General features: G+C 40.2%; 1 protein-coding gene across 7 annotated transcripts in view; it reads right to left on the bottom strand.

The window, feature by feature from the left end:
- Nucleotides 1-311: 311 nt before the first annotated feature.
- Nucleotides 312-18,082, bottom strand: part of Arhgap29 (Rho GTPase activating protein 29) — a 67,809-nt gene continuing 50,038 nt past the window's right edge. For 4 of the 7 annotated variants that reach the window (XM_076574895.1, XM_076574894.1, XM_006977857.4 and 1 more), the window contains 11 exons: nt 14,667-14,827; nt 14,007-14,146; nt 13,661-13,765; nt 12,234-12,332; nt 11,033-11,172; nt 10,249-10,437; nt 9,895-10,032; nt 7,817-8,049; nt 6,275-6,605; nt 5,674-5,785; nt 312-2,345 (listed from right to left, as the gene is read on the bottom strand). In XM_076574895.1, coding sequence (XP_076431010.1) covers nt 1,456-2,345; nt 5,674-5,785; nt 6,275-6,605; nt 7,817-8,049; nt 9,895-10,032; nt 10,249-10,437; nt 11,033-11,172; nt 12,234-12,332; nt 13,661-13,765; nt 14,007-14,146; nt 14,667-14,827 — 2,538 coding nt within the window. In that variant the 3' untranslated portion in view covers nt 312-1,455. The remainder of the gene's footprint in view (nt 2,346-5,673; nt 5,786-6,274; nt 6,606-7,816; nt 8,050-9,894; nt 10,033-10,248; nt 10,438-11,032; nt 11,173-12,233; nt 12,333-13,660; nt 13,766-14,006; nt 14,147-14,666; nt 14,828-18,082) is intronic. The other 3 variants (XM_076574898.1, XM_076574897.1, XM_006977858.3) reach the window with 1 other exon arrangement.

The following is an 18,082-nucleotide window of genomic DNA, read 5'->3' as shown; positions in this document are numbered from 1 at the left end:
ATGAAACTTGTAAAGTCTGCAGCATACAGAAGGGGCTCAATAAATGTTGGCTGATTTCATTTTCATTTTACGTTTTCACAGCAATAGGGTGTGCAATAAGGAATGAAAACAAAGTTTCATCATGAAAATGCTGGTTACTCATTTCTCCCTGGTTCAGAATGGCACAGACTCCAACACACCTTGTCACAAAACACTCCATGTTGTAGTTAGGGGATGCAGGAGCCAAGTGCTGACCCCTAAGTCAATGGTTAATAACATCAAAGATCACAACGACAGCGCAGTCCTGCCAGACAAGCCACGAGAACCTGAAATAATTTAACAAGTGGATATGTACATGTATTTATCAAATACACAGGTCATACAAAAGCATAATATAATTCACACATACAAAAGGCTACTGTATTTGTTGTCCCTTTTACATCCTATTTTAGACAAAACAATGACAGAGAGTATCAGGAATGCACAAGTTCTGAAAACTAGGTTGTTTTTTCTTAAGAAACAGATCTGATCATCTACACCTCTCAAATTTCTAAACTCTTGGGATCAACTTAAATAAATCTTCACTCATTTGAATAACTATACATTTTCAATGGTTGAAAGTCAGGTAGAAAAAGTATATAAAATGATTCATAAGTCAAAACATTTCTTATAAAAGGAACAGTTTAAACAAAACCCGGGTAATAAAAAGAGGAAATGTACGGAATTTTAAAACTTCTGAAAATAGTGTCTTTTCTGGACCACTATATAAAATATTTAAAAGTTAGAACTGTTCAAAAACAAAAGTTTATATAGATAAAACTAAGATAAAACAAGCCCCTCAAGCCCCTACAAATGTATTAAAAACATCTAAAGCCAAATAAAAGGTAACGGAACTACACAGTTCAGGTTTAAGTGCATTTTTTGGGTACAATTAAACCACCACATGTAAAAATTGGCAATTAAAATATAATTAAATACAGATTGGCAAACCTTTGGCCATTATGTAAATATTAAAGAGTGAATTTCCAATGGAAAAATAAAAGCTCACATACATACAACTACAGAAGCACAAATGGTTGAAGATGCCCCCTGAAACTGCGGGAATCACAGCCCATGACATCTTCCAGGAACTAACGTTCAGAAATACTTTATAAATATGCACTTGATCTCACTCTGCACAATAAAGCTCATTTTCCCCAACTGCACCTCCTGCTAAAAACTATCATATATTAAGGATGAATTTAAATGGATCATTTTATGAGGAAAATCAACTCTTAAAAAACACGAATCCACGCATTTTCTTTACAACTTCAAAGATCATTCCAGTGAGGCAGAAACATGGCCTTGTCAGGACTCTCTCCGTCCCACATGATCAACAGACAACACAATGACAAACAGCTTTGGCAATCCTATACAAAGGGCCCTGTCCAAACATTCCTCTCACAAACAACGAACAGAAAAAGCAGTCTGACAACCCTACACAAACTGCGGGACCTCATCCTCAAGGTCTTCAAACTGCTGCATTCGTTTTAGCCGTGGTCTCTGACAGGCCGGGGTCCCCTCAAGCAGGCCAGGCTCCTCAGAGTTCTCTTTAGGTTGACCACTTGGCTGCACAGGACAGGCTGATGTGGCACTCAAGTCTGGGTCTGATTTGGCCACAGGACTCTGGGGAGCATGCCCCGGGGCAGGAGGCCCGGCTGCCGTGGCCAATGCTGCCTTCTCCTCAGCCCCCCTGACACTGAAGCTGGGATTAGGAGGTTTGTAAAATGTTGTCCAGTGCTGGGGCTGCAATGTTCTGGGTGCCCTGACAGCAGCCACAGGACAGGAATCAGAGGACCTCCGCTCTGACGTGTCTCTTGCTGACCTGGCTGGCTCTGCGTGTGGTTTACTGGCCTGGGTGCCACCACCGGAATGGTCCTCGCTATTCCCAATGTTTGCAGTCAATCCTTTCTCAGGGTGTGCACTGGGCACAACCAGTGTGGTCTTGGCAGTAAAACTGTTGCGTTCATATTGTTTATCCCAGGATTTCTGGAGACTTTGCTGGTCCAAGCCATTCACTTTGGAACAAGTAGTACTTGAGTTGTCTTTTCTATGAAGACCTTCAGCGGCAAGACTCTTGCCAACCTTGTCTGACTCTCCATTCCCTATGTTCCTGCTGCTCCTCTCAGGAGGAGAACTTGCAAGCAGCAGCAGCCGATCTACGGGCAAACTCACAGGTCTCATCTTGGTCCTTGGAGTATGTCTCTGCACACTGTTTGCTGCCCTATCCGATTTCAGCAGAAGCAGCTTGGGGCTTTTACAAACCTCTTCCATCTTCTGTGATGCTGACTCAAGCTCTTGGTCAAAAAGCAAATGCACTTGGTTGTCTGAAAAAGAAAGTAGCTCATGATTAACACTAGAATCCATAGACAGACACTGGATAACAAAATAATTTTATAAAAATCCCCAGCATGGTATTCTCAGTTGTCTATGCATAAGACCTAACTGTTCTTCAAAGACACAGTTTGAATTTAAAAGTTCATTTAAAATTTTATGTAAAAAAAACCAAACAAACCACAAAGCATTTACAAATTAGTTAAAAACAGAACAAAATAAAAAAACTACTTGTCTAGTAATTTGTTTTAAAGTGCTTCCCATGAACAGGTATTTTCTAGGTCAAAAGATTCAACAGGAAGACACTGGTAAGGAGTTAACTCAGAAAAATTACACCACCTCAAGCCAACCAAATGCGGGCGGGCCCTGGATCCCAGATCTCAAGACATCCCACTTGAGATGTCTTTAGCTCCCTTCATTCCACAGTGAGGGTGCTGGCCACAGCTCTCAGAGCTAACCAACTGTACCGCCCACTAGGTCAAACTAAGGATGGAAAACTGGGCTTTAGGTAGAACACTGTCATTCTCAGGTGGTCTCAAGAGCACTCACCCCGAGTCCTCAGCTTTCCATAGCCTGTCTCTTCCAATTCTGCAAAGGTTCTGCCCTTGGCCCCCAGCTCCTTGATGCTAAGACACAGCAAACGATTGGCACCCTGATACTGTTCTGACTCTGAGTAGCAGCTGGTCATGGCCCTGTGTGTGGCTTGAGTCTTCTGCTCTGTGACACATGCTGGACATGGTATACAGGTGAGTACCAGCGTCACTTGTCAGTCATCAGCTCATCTGACCTCTGTAACCTTTTTATTAAAAAATGAATTATGTGTGTCTGTGTGCACATGTACACAAAAGCATAGATGCTCTCAGAGACAAGGTGTTGGATCCCTCTGGAGCTTGAGCTGAGTTCCAGGCAGCTAGGAGCAGCTGGGGTGGGTAATGGCAACCGAATGCAGGTCAACTCAGCAAGCACTCTTACCTGCTGAGCCATCTCTCCAGCCCCCAGATGACCTTCCTTCCTGAGTCCTTCCCACGTTCACAGAGTATCTAAGGACCTGACTTACTGCAGTTGGCCTGTAAGAACCAGAGTGCACGCACTCCTTCGGTTCTGCAACAAGAGTCGCTAGCCTAACAGAAAACAGCGTAGCCTCTAGGTCAGCTGCCTGGTCATCTCTTGGTCTTGGTCTGCACTGGAAAGGTCACTGTACGGTCCCTACCTGCCTTCACCTGTCACATAAGAATACATGTGTCTAAGTTGTCATGTCGTCTAAACAGTCTAACAAGAAAAGTACCTAGAACTATCTTGTATATAATACTAAAAAAAATCCCTTCAAATTATTTATGTTTATTAATATTACTAATTGGGAACCTAATTTCATGGGGTAGTGAAAAGCAAAAACATAGGTTAGATTTATACATTAAAATAAAATTAAAATCCTATTTGAATAATTCATTAAACATATGACTTTTGGTATCATTTTTCTCTCAGAATGTTAGCTATGAGTTCCTGAATAACCATTCAGAGATTTAATATTAATTACAAACTGTTTGGCCTATTGCTCAGGCTTATTACCAACCAGCTCTTATAACTTAAATTAACCCATTTCTATTCATCTATATTTTGCCACGTGGCTGTGGCATTATGGGTCTGCTGGCATCTTGCTCCTCGGGCAGCTGGATGGTGACTGTCCCCGACTCCACCCTTCTTCTCCCTGTCTCTCTGCTTGGATTTCCTGCCTGGCTCTTACCCTGCCTTGCCATAGGCTAAAGCAGCTTCACTTATTAACTAATGGGAGCAACACATATTCACAGAGTACAAAATGACATTCCACATCACTCTACTCCAAGATATCTTCCCACCAAGGGGAGAAAGACCCTAAGTTGTTCTCTCAGGCACTATGGCACAGCTAATGGATGGCATCAGACAGAGAAGTCAGGTAGGCTCCCTTCCTTTCTCAGGCTGTGCTCCCTGATATTTGATTACACATCAAATCTGACCTTTCTGCCAAGATAGATTACAGAATTACAGTAAAAAATGCAAGTATTTTCATGAGCATGACAGCTACCCGTCAACAAAATCAGAGGAAAACTGCTGATGGAGATGTCAGATCAAGCAAATGAATGGATGTACACCTATGTGCCCAGTGCAAAGGTAGTCCACAAGAAAAGCACACAAAAATGTTTGTAGTCTAAACTTTTCTATTTTTAGAACTCTTTTTTTTTTGGGGGGGGGTTGAGACAGGGTTTCTCTGTGTAGTTTTGGTGCCTGTCCTGAATCACAATCTGTAGCCCAGGCTGGCCTCGAACTCACAGAGATCCACCTGGCTCTGCCTCCTGAGTGCTGGGATTAAAGGTGTGCGCCACCACTGCTTGGCTGGAACTTTTTTTAAAAATTAAAAAAAGAACTTTTTTTTTAAAGATTTATTTTATACATATGAGTGTTTACTGCTGTACATATGTGCACCCTATGAGTGCCTGGGGCCAGTGAAAGCCAGAAGAGGGCATCAGATCCTCTGAAACCTGAGTTACAGAGGGTTGTAAGCCACCATGTAGATGCTGGGAATCAAACCTGGGTCCTCTAGCAAGTGCTCTAACCACTGAGTCATCTTTCCAGCCCACTATGGTTTAATGCCTATTAGCAGTTAAATTTAGCAATACTTTGAATCACATTACAAAACATGCTATCCATTAGCACACTGCTTAAGACTTATCTGCCTTGACTTTAACTGAAAATGAAACAAAAGTCAAAACCAAACAAAATTTTAGCAGGAGCACAAACCCACTTAGCATCCCTAAGGAATCTTTTATAAATGTGAGGGACAGGGCTGGAGAGATGGCTCGGCTGTTAACACACTGGACCAGTATACACTTTCCGAGAGAGAACCCATGTTAATGTTGGGGGTGGCTGGCAGCTTGCCCAGGATCCCAGCCTCAGAAGGTAGAGGTCAGAACAAGCTGGCTTCCAGGACTAGCCCTATCAGCAAGCCCTGGGTTTGATTAGGAGACACTGCTTTAATAAATCAGGTAGAAGCGTGACCAAAGAAGATTCCCGACACCAACCCTGGGCATCCATATGCATGTCCCCACATACATGAAAAGCATGGATGCACACACAAATGGAAAAACAGAAGAGCAAGGTACATTAAAAGGCAACTTCTTCAGTGGCTGGCACAGAGAAAGTTGTGAAGCGACAAAATGTGGAGGTCTGGACCTCCCTTCCTTGGCTTGTGTTTGTCTGCAGTACTAGGGCTGACCTGGTGCACTCACCTTGGCTTTTAATAATGGTTTCTTTGTAAAGTCTTAATTTCGTACCCATATGGCTACTCACCAACGAGAGAAGCATCACATTTTCCCAATGCATTTTGTTTGCGTTCTGATTCTTCAAATGATGTAGCTAATTCAAAAGTTTTGCTCTCACAATCTGCAGTATGGAAATCCTGCTAATGGAAGAGAATATTCACACTTGTAGAAGCAAAGCACATTTCAAAAACCATACAGTTCCAATGCAATTCTTTAACAGTCAAAACTTTGGCTTAACAGGAAAAGGTGCCGTTCACCCAAGCCTGACAACCCGAGTGTGAGCCCCAGAGCCCATGTCAAAGACTGGATGCAGTGAGTGGCACGTGTCTGCAATCCTAGTGTGTCTACAGTGAGGTAAGAGGCCGAGATCCAGGAACTGCTCAGAAGCTTGTGAGCCGGCTAATTTAGAGCATACAGCACAGTAGCAGAAACCAGACCCTGACTCTACACTGGTGGAAGGTGAAAACTGACTCCCCAAAGTTGTCCTCTGACTTCCACCTGTGCTATGGCATGTACAAGCCTGTCTTCTCATTTGTGTGCATGCTTGTACACATGCGCATACACACACACACACACACACACACACACACACACACACACACACACACACTTAAAAAGAAACCACTTACTTCCTTTGAAGAAAAGAATAGTGGTTTCATAGAATGATCTGAGTCTCTCTCATCTGGTGATAACAGAGGTCTTGGAAGATACCCTTGATCAACCTGAGGCGCAACAGCACCTGCACTCGATATAACAACATCTTGGGGCTGGAGGGACCCATCAAAGATCTTCTGCGAGTAAGTAATGAGGAACTCCACTAATCGTGCCTGGTTAGAATACTCAGCAAGTGACGAGATGGTGACAGGGGCAGTTGTGGGCCTTGGCCTAATGAGACTTGGTCCAAATATCACCCCCAAGTTCTTAGAATTCATCTTGTTTTCTTCGGCATGATCTACCACCCTGCAAAGCGGAACACACAAAGCTTTATGAGATATGCCTATTGAAGTTTTTCAATGTAGTTTACTATGGGCTGGAAAGAGTAGATAGAAACCCGTTTCTCTAGGCTGGCACACAGGAGGTACCTGAGGGACCACGTGGATTGCTTCAACACACAGGCTACAAAAACCTAGAAAACGGTCAAGGGTCAAGTTGTGAGAGAGATCTAAGAAAAATACATATTTACTTGATTAAAATATTGATCACGTGCCAAATTTGGTTTAATAGTATTTTTGTATTAGGATAAAAAGCAAAGAGAAGGAATTACTGATATTTTCTCAGCAGATACAAAAAAAGGATCCTTAAAAATTACTTCTGTATATGCTTCCAGGTCTTTATACTGGAAGCAGACTATTACTGTCAATTTCTTACAACCAAGGCTATTTCTCAAGCCTAGATGACTCCCTCCGGCCTCCGTACTAGATGGTCACTCTCACATTCCCAGCTTACTTCCAGCTCTCATCACCCTTTGTTGCTATGATGACTCACAGAGACTAGAACTTGTGTAAAGACTTCCACTCCAGTCCATTCTCAAGATCTCTGCCAGAAAGATCTAACAGGCAAATCTGAGCATGTAAAATTCCTGGCTCAAAAATCTTTAGTGGGTACAGAAGCAAGATGACAAACAACCGTTAGGTATGCAAGATCTTCTCAGTTCCCACTGTGCGCTCTGTAGTGCAGTCTAATCACATCGCTTCATTTCTTAAATGTAAACTGCTCCCACCTAGCTGTGTCTGTTATCCTCCGCCTGGAATGCTCTTCTGAGCATTCTTGGACAACTAAGTCACTACTGAGTTCTTTAAGCCTTACTTGAGGGCTGCTTCCTCTGACTTACCCCATCTTCCTTTGCATGCTGCACACACCTACTGAACAAATGATGCTGCGCTGTGTGTGCGTGAAGGTCTGTGAGCCCACGGATGACAGAAACTCTGTTTCCATCCCGTTTCTCCAACCAGAGCCAGGCACACAGCAGACATATGAGGATGATGTTGGCTGCCTGAATATACACTCACTCCCTTTCCTCTAACATGTTAGAAAAATGAAATTCATTTTAAAAATACATGAATGTACTTAACACTACTATAGTATTAAAAATGGTAAAAGTTTTGCTACATTTTATTCAACAAAAAACTACTCACTAAAGAAGGTTATGTCTATTTATGTACAACTCTTACCGCCTCAGATGTACTATGAGGTAATGAAGACTATTAAAATTCGATGCCGGCAACTGCCTCAGTAGGTCTTTGCTCCTCAGAAGGATTCGGTTGATTTCTATGCACACATGTGGGTGTTTTCTGTCTTCAGGGCTCTCCTTTTTTGCTTCTTGTTCTTCATTTACATGTTGTATCTCTTTTGCTAGGTCTATAAACTCCTTGTATAATCTGAATAAAATAAATGGTTCTGGGAGCTAAAGAAATAAAATTACATTATGAATATTGTTCTGTCTTTCTTTTTCCTGCTATAACGTTAACTATCATTCACAGCTAATCAATGATTCACCATGCTCTTTTAGGTTAACAAGATTTACAGTAGGCCTTTAGCTGTGTATGTCTGGGGCTGGAAAGATGGCTCAGTGGTTACGAGAACTGGCTTCTTTTCTAAAGGGATGTGAGTTCCACTCCCAGCTCCCACACAGCTAGTCACAACTGTCTGTAACACCAGTTCCAGAGGATCTGATGGGCTTCTGGCTTCCTTGGGCACCAAGCATGCATGTGGTACAGACATACATGCTGGCAAAACATCCATATAAAAAATAGTTTAAATGTATATGCTTACTACAGATATGATCTATTAGGTTAATCTGAAATCACTGTCATAAGTTAAATAATTAAGACGTTAACTAACAGACAATAAAATTCTAAAACTAAAAGTTCCACAAGGGATTTTAAAATGCTGATCTACGTCTATATTCATATTCATTACCATCCCAATGTTACTACTGATTTAATAAAACAAATCCACTATAATACACAGATGCAGTCATACGTATCAGAAGGAACAGTCCACCAGAGTTTGTAGTGATCAAAGAGTGACCCTAGAGATAGAGAAGTTTATAGCAGTGGGAAAAGATGAGGCTGAGGGAATCTTCTAGAAAGTACTACTGGACAGCAAAAGCAGGAGAATGAGCACAGACAGAGGAGAAACCTGAGTCAGCACAGGTTGCCGAGCACCCAAAGCAAAGTTTTACCTGAAAAGCACAGACATTTACTATCTACACTGTTCCACTTTCATCAAGAAAATAGAATAAAAACATTTACAGATGGAAAAGGTCCATCTTGTCCAAGGACAGACATGAGCAAAGCAGGGAAAAGGCAGAAACAAAAATATGGGGTATTTTCTTCGCCCAAAGAAATCCCAAGTCAGAGGCTGTATAAATGACCCAAAGACTCCAAGACTGACATGGTAAGGACTACCAGCACTGCTCTCTACCACCATCCCTTCAACCTCGCCCAGGAACAGAATGCCAGACGGGCTTAGCCCAAGTCGTTTTTGTACCTGGTTCACAACACTGTGCCAAACTCCTATAACCTCTCCATAAGCTTCTGCCTGAGGCCACTTACTTTACCCCATAGATAAGTTCTTTTTGTAGCTGGCTCCCACAAATCCTGAGACCCGATATTGAGCACAGAAAAAGACAATACAGGACGGCCTATTTCCTGACCACAGTCCTGTTAGTGTTCTAGTTCCCAGCTACAGGATGGCTCTGCTTCTTGCTCCAAATATGTACTTGAAGGTTTTCCCACTGACCATCTAAAATAGCTGTTTTGAAATATCAGAGAAGACAAAACTAAACCATGATCCAAACACTGTTCTGCTCACATGGAACAGTTCAATACTGGCCTTCCCTTACAAAGCTAAACTTTCAAAGAAAGTCAAGTTTCTAAAATTTAATATAAACACCGCATGTTATTTACTTCTTTATGTCTAGGAAAATGTTTATTCCTTAAATTGTTAGGAAAGGGCTTCCACCGAGTCAGGAGGCTGTAACTGGAAAAGACACATGCAGGTCTTTTGTAAGGTCGAGTAATATTCTATGTTCTTACACTGAGATGAGAAATCAATGTTTTATTATTATTATTACTTCTAATTGTATGTCTGACTTATTTACACTATGACCTATACATTAATATTTAGAAGACATCAGTATGGTCTATGTCAATGAAAATACAGTGTACAAGGTTATAAACTGTAAAACAAAACACAAATCACATTTTTACGGTTTCAATATGATGATAGATTATACCAACTTTACCTGTCGTAGGTATAATTTCAAGACATCGCAGATGTCATGTGAACTGAATTCTGAAATGTCTACTAAGTGCATTCCATTTTCCAAAGCTTGGCACAGTTTCTCAGTTTTTATTTTGTTTCCGCAAACACGGTAAATTCCCTTGAATAGAGAAACAAATTCTGTTTTAGTTCAAATGGCTTGATGTATCTACTTCATTTTTTTTAGTATCGCAGGAAAAAACCTAGCTGGGGCCAAATAACATTTTCCAAATAAGTTGGAACAAAAGCAGCTATGACAAACTGATAGTGTAGTTTTCTTTTCCTTAGAATAAATAACACGCACTTTTTTTTTTTTTTTTTTAATTTTAAGAGGTACCTGGAGACACAAGGCTCTATTTTCAATTTCTGAGGCACATATTTTTAGTACAAAAGGGATGCCATCTGGTTCTTTTTTTGCAACTTGTATAAATTCTGCTCCAAATATGTGCATTTTCCCCTGAAGTTTCTGATGACCACAAATAATGACTAAGTTCTCCAAACACTTCCGATGACAAACGAGGAGACACTACAAGAGAATGATGGTTTAAACTCGTTAGATCACCTAAAACTACTCATAGGTGAGCAGACGATAGGGAGACTGGTAATGTAACTGAAACAAGTATAAAGTGAATTATTTGTAATGTCTGAAACAGAACCAACAACAGGACAAAACACAAAACAACAAAAGATACACTGCAGTACAACTTATTAAGAACATATTTGTAGGGCTGGAAGAGACAAGGGCTGACCTTCAGCTCAGAGCACCCACAGAATGTCTCACAACCATCTGTAACTCCAGCCCCAGGGCATCTGATGCCCTTCTCTGGCCTCCAAAGGCACTGTACACATTTAGTGCACAGACATGCATGCGGGAATCCATCAATACACACAAAATAAAAAATAAAGTAAAAAATGTATTTGTAAAAGAACCTAATAAATAAAATCCTAACAAAAATGAAATGTACACAGTGAAAAAAACCAACACTATTTAATGACACATATGTATGAAGATGCCACAACAAAACCTAACATTTTACATTCTAATCAAAAACAGTGGTAAATACAGAGGAATCAACCAACTAAACAAGTGAGAGGCCAATGCAATTACAGACAGATCTCACCTCTTCACATTCAACGCCTGGGAACATTACGATGCCGTCACAATCCCTACATTTTGTGGGGGATCTCAACTTGCGAAACTTGTGAGTGAGAGCTGCTTTTGACATCAGTGTTTTCTTAAATGCACCAAGGGAATTGGGTCCTTGAAACAGAAATAGTACATGAGAATGAAAAGGTGACAAAAAATTTTATGTGTTCTGAGTATAATCCTTAGACTTTTCAATCATCTACACGTTACAAAAATATTACAACTATTGTCTGGGGTTTCTAACATTAAAAACATCCAACTTATAGATAAAACCACATACTTCTATCAAATGATTTAGCTGTACAGCCACCACCAAACCAGTAAGTTAATTCTAAGATACCATGACACGATGCTCTCAGAATGAGCAAGTTTATGCTTTTATTAATATGTCCTGTACAGAACAGGGAAGTATGTTTATGGGTGGCATTATACTCCTAAGAAAACTCAATTACTACTTCAAAAGAGCTAGTTACATGAAGCTAGCATGCCAGCAATATGTGCATTAAAGATAGAACTAGTGTTATAAAATTACAGATTAATACTAGCTAGTAATATATTTAAGCCACAGTGGAAGTCAGATATCCTATTAATTTGGGAAATTCTGCCAAAAGAGATAGGCATGAATGTACCAAATATACAAAAGCTAATTCATATGCGTTCAATTCAAGTCATTAAGTAACTAACTTTTATATCTTCAGCACCCACAACTGTCCTTGTCCTTGAGAAGTACATTTATCTGCTTTTCCAACTTGGCTTCTTGCAGTTTCTTCATTATTGGAATTATTGTTCTGCTGTACTCAAGCTAGAAGCCAGGGCTTTGTGCACAGTTAGGAAGAGTTTTACTACTGAAATTTTTGCCCATAGCCTCTGCACTATTAACAATGAGTTACTCCAGAATTTTTCATGCACTGCCACACTTTTAACGGAAAGTTGCTGTACTGAACATGTACAACCTGCTGTTCTACACACTGGCAGTATGTCTTAGATCCAGGAGTTTTACTCCTTATTCTTGTGGACGTTATTTCAATCATCTAGTCAATTCAATATCAGTTCATCTTATATACATAAACATGCAGATGTATCTAAGATATGTATAACAAAGTAATGATCTAGTATTATGCATTGCCACTATTTCAACTGGTTTAGCGGGTTCTAAAAGAAGATGAATATGATACCAGCTTCTGAAGGGGACGGTGGCTCCCGTTCATCTAGATCATCAGCAGAAGACATGGTGCCACTGGACGGAGTTCGTGGAAGTTTCCGATGAAAGTCTCCTAAAAGGAAATTGTGATACCGTTCTCTGACTCGTCAGTCAAGAACAGCAGAAATAAGCAGTGATAAAATTCTTAGAATTACACAATTTGAATTATTTTATTAGCTTTGATTGAAATTTTTCTTTTACTCTCAAAATCTAGGTAACAGGGGATTCAATATTCATTCCTGGGAACAAAAAGAATATAATTAAATCTGATTTAAAAAAAAAAAAAAAGAAAAGAAAAGAAAAAAGGGGCAAGTGGTGGTGGCGCAACGCCTTTAATCCCAGCACTCAGGAGGCAGAGGCAGGTGGATCTCTCTGAGTTTGAAGCCAGCCTGGTCTACAGAGTGAGTTCCAGGGCAGGCTCCAAAGCTACAGAGAGAAACCCTGCCTGAAACAAACAAACAAACAAACAAACAAACAAACAAACAAACAAACAAACAAACAAGATTACCTATTCTTATGAGCCCTTACTATCCAGTTCTGACAGTCAGCACTTGAGGTTACAGGCTTTACAAAGACAGGCAGCATCTTCCACTCATATTTTAATGATCTTTCATTACTAAGTTATTAGGAGACAGCTATTCACATCAACATGGATGAAGGAAGTCAAGGCTTAGTGGGGGTATGGGCTGTAATCCCAGCTACGTGGGAGACTGAAGAAGGAAGAGCACAGGACTCAAAGCTTGCCTGGACTATTGAATAAATTCAAGGCCTGCCTAGGCAACTTAGTGAGCCTGTTTCAAAAAAAGTTAAAAAACAGGCTCAGTGTATAGCTCATGTAAGAGGTCTTAAATCCAATCCCTAATACCAAATCAAGAGTAAGGAAATGATTTTATTTTTATAGCACCCAGAAGAGGGTCAAGTCCATGAAATATGTTACCATAAACATTTAAAACAGCTAGAGAATGTTTTATTCTGGTGAGATAGAAAGTGATATATCTATATCTATATATATGTACGTTACTTATATTTGTATAAGTGGGGCTTCTCATGTACTACTAATGTTCTGCCTGCTGGGCTACATGATGATTTCATATAAAGGTTTCATTGTTTTTCTTTAAATTACACATATAGATGTATATTCTCTTATTTCAGAGATAGATCATCCTAAAAATATGCTCGTTAAAAATATCCCAAATGAAGCCAGGTGGTGGTGGTGCACTTGAAAGGCAGAGGCAGGCGGATCTCTGTGAGTTCGAGGCCAGCCTGGGCTACAGAGAGTTCCAGGAAAGGCGCAAAGCTACACAAAGAAACCCTGTCTTGAAAAACAAAACAAAACAAAAATCCCAAATGGCCTATTTAAGTCTTTCACTGAACTGTCAGTTAGACTAGATATATCTGTACCTGGACTTATAGATTCAGAATCCAGAGATCTAGATTCACTGCTTCCTCCAGTACTCTCAGAGTCACTAAACATTCCGAACTTCCATGATCTTATCAAAGAAGGACCTTTAAAAAAAGAAGAGTTAAAAACTCTGTAGATTTCATAAGGTGAAATACTGACATTTATGTTATATACAAGGAAATGATTCAAACTTTAACAATGGCTAATTACGGACTTTTGAGACTGCACAGTGGTTAGAGCTATAAATGATCTAACAGTAGACTAGTTTGCAGGGCTCAAATTCATTTGGTAAGCACGTGAGTGCCGCTGTTCATAAAGAAGTGTTTGCTCTGGTGTGAAACGCACCTGTCATGTCTGCACTGTTAGAGCACCTGTCTTCTTCGAGTTTACTGCAACTGTCAGGGAGGCGGGCGACGTCCTCTAAAGAGTCAGCAGGTCCATATCCAGATGTCTGGGGACTATTGGTTATCTTTTTATTTACATTCCTGTAGGGTGAAAGTAAATAAAGCTCATCACTAATGGTCTATTAAGAAAACCTGTTAATAAATACAGAATAAGTAAGCTTACTAAATATTAATAACTTTATTATACAGATTCTTTTAAAGATGTGAATAAAGCTTTTAATGTGCACTTATAACAGTTGAAATATGCAAGAAGTGTAACAAAAGAATAGTCAATGTTATGATTAAACTTTTCTAATATAGCATTAGTGGAAAATATAGGTTAAGTTTTTGGGATACTCAAAATATGTAGGTCACTATTTGCTATTCCCGAAGGATTTTTAAGACTCAAAGTGAAGTCTGTCTGTGTGAAAATGGAAAGCTTTGTTCTCAAGTATGCTGCATCTATTCCTTAAATGTACTAAGAAACCACAAAATAATATGGAAATATTGAAAAAAATTAAAGTTAATATTTCAGTGTAAGAAAAGACACTTTCTTATAAACTTAGTAACTCATCAAACGTTTTCTCTCTTGAAATAATTTCACCTATACATAAATTCTTACCCATCAATCTTTTCTTCTAATTCACTTGAGCTTGTAGCCTTCACAAACTCACTGTACTCCTGACCTGGATCATAGAGTTTGGCACTATCACAGAGAGACTGCAAGCTGTTGGCAAGGGATGCAGCCTGCAGCTGCTGCATATGGAAGAGGTTAACTGTTACCTACAGTCAAAGACAAGACGGATAGAACTCATGAGATACAAAATGCTATGTAAACGCATTTATGTAAACCAGCACACCAATAAGAAGATCATGCATCTGACACACTCAACATAGACTGAGTATCGATATCAGCACGCTATGTTGACTGTGGCATGCAAACTTAGAATGGAAATCAAACAGCAGCTTTAATCTACCAGCTAAGCATGATCAATTCCAGCAAGATGGGTTTAAAATTACAACCCATATCCTTGCTGGTTAATGGCTTTAGGACATGATGTGTCTCAGGATCTCTATCTAGCTCTACCCTGATGGTTGACCCACTACTGTCTAAACTCCTAAATGAAAAAACACACGGATGGGGGAATCTTCCAATTATAAGTAGCATTATTTTGACTATTTTCACTTTTTCCTTTTTTAAAAGTTCTTTTCTTTGAGATGAGGTCTTGTTATGTTGCCCATGCTGGCCTGAAATGTGAGATATTTTCGTCTCAGACTCCTAATTAGTCTACTACATTTAGACAACTGTCATTCCTATTTACAGAAATGACTACAATAGTGGTTATAAAACTCACATAATAGAGCCGGGCGATGGTGGCGCACGCCTTTAATCCCAGCACTCGGGAGGCAGAGGCAGGTGGATCTTTGTGAGTTCGAGGCCAGCCTGGTCTACAGAGCGAGATCCAGGAAAGGTGCAAAGCTACACAGAGAAACCCTGTCTCGAAAAATCAAAAAAAACAAAAACAAAAAACAAAACAAAAAAAAACCTCACATAATAAGCCAGAGTTCATAAAATATCTGAGTTTTATATTAACTAATTTCAAACACACACTATACTTCAGTATATTATGGCAAATTGATGGGCTATTCATCCCCATCTACCTACATATGATCCTAAGGGTGGTTCCTAAAATATTTTGTGGTACTGAAAAATGTTATAAACACTATATAAGAATGTCAACTTGTGCTGGTGAGATGGCTCAGCTGGTAAAGGCACTTGTCCACACAAGCCTGATGACCTGAGGTCAAGTCCGGGAACATGTAAAGGTGGAGAAGGGAATCCAGCTTCAGAAAGTTGTTCTCTGACTGCCACTCACATTCTACGGCACGCACGTCTGTCATCACACATACACACAACCCCCACATATACCAATAACAAATTAAAAAGCAGTGACTACTGGCCCATGGAGTACTACCATGGATGTGTTTGTGGAGGGTATTTTCAACACAGTAGGTCAGGGAAGGCTGAAGACTGACACCTGAAATATGATGACGTGACAAAGAGCCAAGACATAGCTCCAGGGAGAAGGTCAATTCAAACAAAAGGTGTAGAAAGGAGCAGGACGGAGCTTGTGCTCCAGAAGCAGACAAAAGGTCAATGGGCTAAAGCACACAAGGAAGCAACTGCTGTTGGAGACAGGGCAAGAAAGGGAGCAGTCAACTCAACCATGGAGTCTGAAGGACTGCAGGGAAAGGGGACAGGAAGCCAGCTAAAGACTTGAGCAAAGCATGATCTCATTTATTCCCTAAAGTGCCACTCTAGATTCTGTGCGGCGATATACTTAAGGAAACAATATGGAAAAAATGCCAAATTTTGATTAATATTATTTCAAAAAGACTATCATGTTTTCTCTTCAGCACTCAGGGTTTATCAGATGATAGGCAGAAGACATCACCACAGTCCTTTCCAAGGTGGAGAACACATTTCTCTAAGGATAAGCCAGTGAACATAACGTAGTATTTGAAATGTATTACCCAAAAGAACAGTTCATGTCTTAACCCTTCAATTAACAAAGGAAATTCAACCTTTATTTGGTACAATTTAAAATCTGATGACTGGCTATATTAAGGTAGCCTAATGCTAATTGTGAGTTGAACTTGCTTGATCCCAAGGGTAACTTAGATGGGTGACAGACACTGGTTAAGTTACTTATAATTTCTCTGTCCCCAAAACTTGCATCTGAGAGACTTTGTTCAAATGCAGATTCTGATGCAGAAGTCTGGTTCAAAACTCAAACCTCTACATTACTTACAGGCTATCAGAACAATGTCATGGTGACTGGTCCGAAGACCATCATCACCCCCACTGGAAAGAAAGACTTTCTCAACTTCTGTTTCTGCATCAGTAAAATGAGCTAAAAATATGTGTACCTAGTAGGACCCCTGAGAACTAGGTACATTCATGTAGATAGACATCTTAATACACAGTTATGTACTCAATCTTAGCTATTATCAGCTATGATTTGAGGTAAAGGGAGTTTTATAAATATTTTAAGTTATTTTATAAACCTGAAAGCTAATAACAATCAAAATTTGATAAGCAAATGATTTACAACTTTTAAGAGCTCAAAACATTTTAAAAGTTCGTCATTGAGATGGAATCTTTTCTCCAACTGAATCCACTGAAAAGTCCTGTTCAGAATCCATATATTAATATCATCTATCTAAAGATATGGAAATATATAACAATTTTAGATACATTTTTTGCTTTTCCCACTCCGGTAATGCTTTCTAGCCTAGGCTGATTGCCTCAAGTGTAGCATCAGGTATGGATACAGAGAGCTTCAAGAGAGGGCCCCTGTGGACCAAAACAGCCAGGGGGTAGAAATGTGCCCCAAAAGGGAGAAGAGAGCCCTGGTTTCTGTGTTCCATCTTCTGCCCCATTCCTCATACAAGCCCAAATCCTTGGGCACAAACCTGTAGTAGCAGTGATGGCAGTTACAGGAACTAAGTAGATCTAAAACCCGGAAGGGAATCCTCCTTTATGATCAGCTAACTGATCTAAGAATAGTGGCAGATTGTTGAAACTCCTGTAGCTTTCATTTTTCTCTTTATCCCTGCATCCCCCGCCCACCTCCTGCACTTAGTAATGAAGACTTGCTCTCTCTCTGACTTTCTGGAGAGCAGAAGAGTAAATAGCATTACACTTGAGCTTCCCAGTCAGACTAAGGTGACAGGCCAAGCCGGGAAGGTGAACCTACCTAGTTCAAACGGTCATGTACATTTTAAAACAGTAGTAGGACCCAGAGTCATACAAAGTAACATCGAAAATACCTAGGATAGCATTCAAAATGTGTTGTGGAATGCTGTCCTCCGGGCATGGCCTTCTTGAACTCAGCAGCTGTGATTCTCCGTCCCTCCCCTCCCCTCCCCAAGGATACAGAGGCAGTTAACAGTTGCTGGGGGTGAGGTGGGGGTGGGCACTCACCAGGCTCTTCCCTAGAGGATACATAAGCAGTTAACAGCTGCGGGGGAAAG

The sequence above is a fragment of the Peromyscus maniculatus genome, chromosome 6 (assembly GCF_049852395.1).
Source record: "Peromyscus maniculatus bairdii isolate BWxNUB_F1_BW_parent chromosome 6, HU_Pman_BW_mat_3.1, whole genome shotgun sequence".
NCBI classification, from domain to species: Eukaryota; Metazoa; Chordata; class Mammalia; order Rodentia; family Cricetidae; genus Peromyscus; species Peromyscus maniculatus.
Note: the sequence above shows the minus strand (reverse complement) of the source record. Positions and strands in the feature narration are given on the sequence as shown.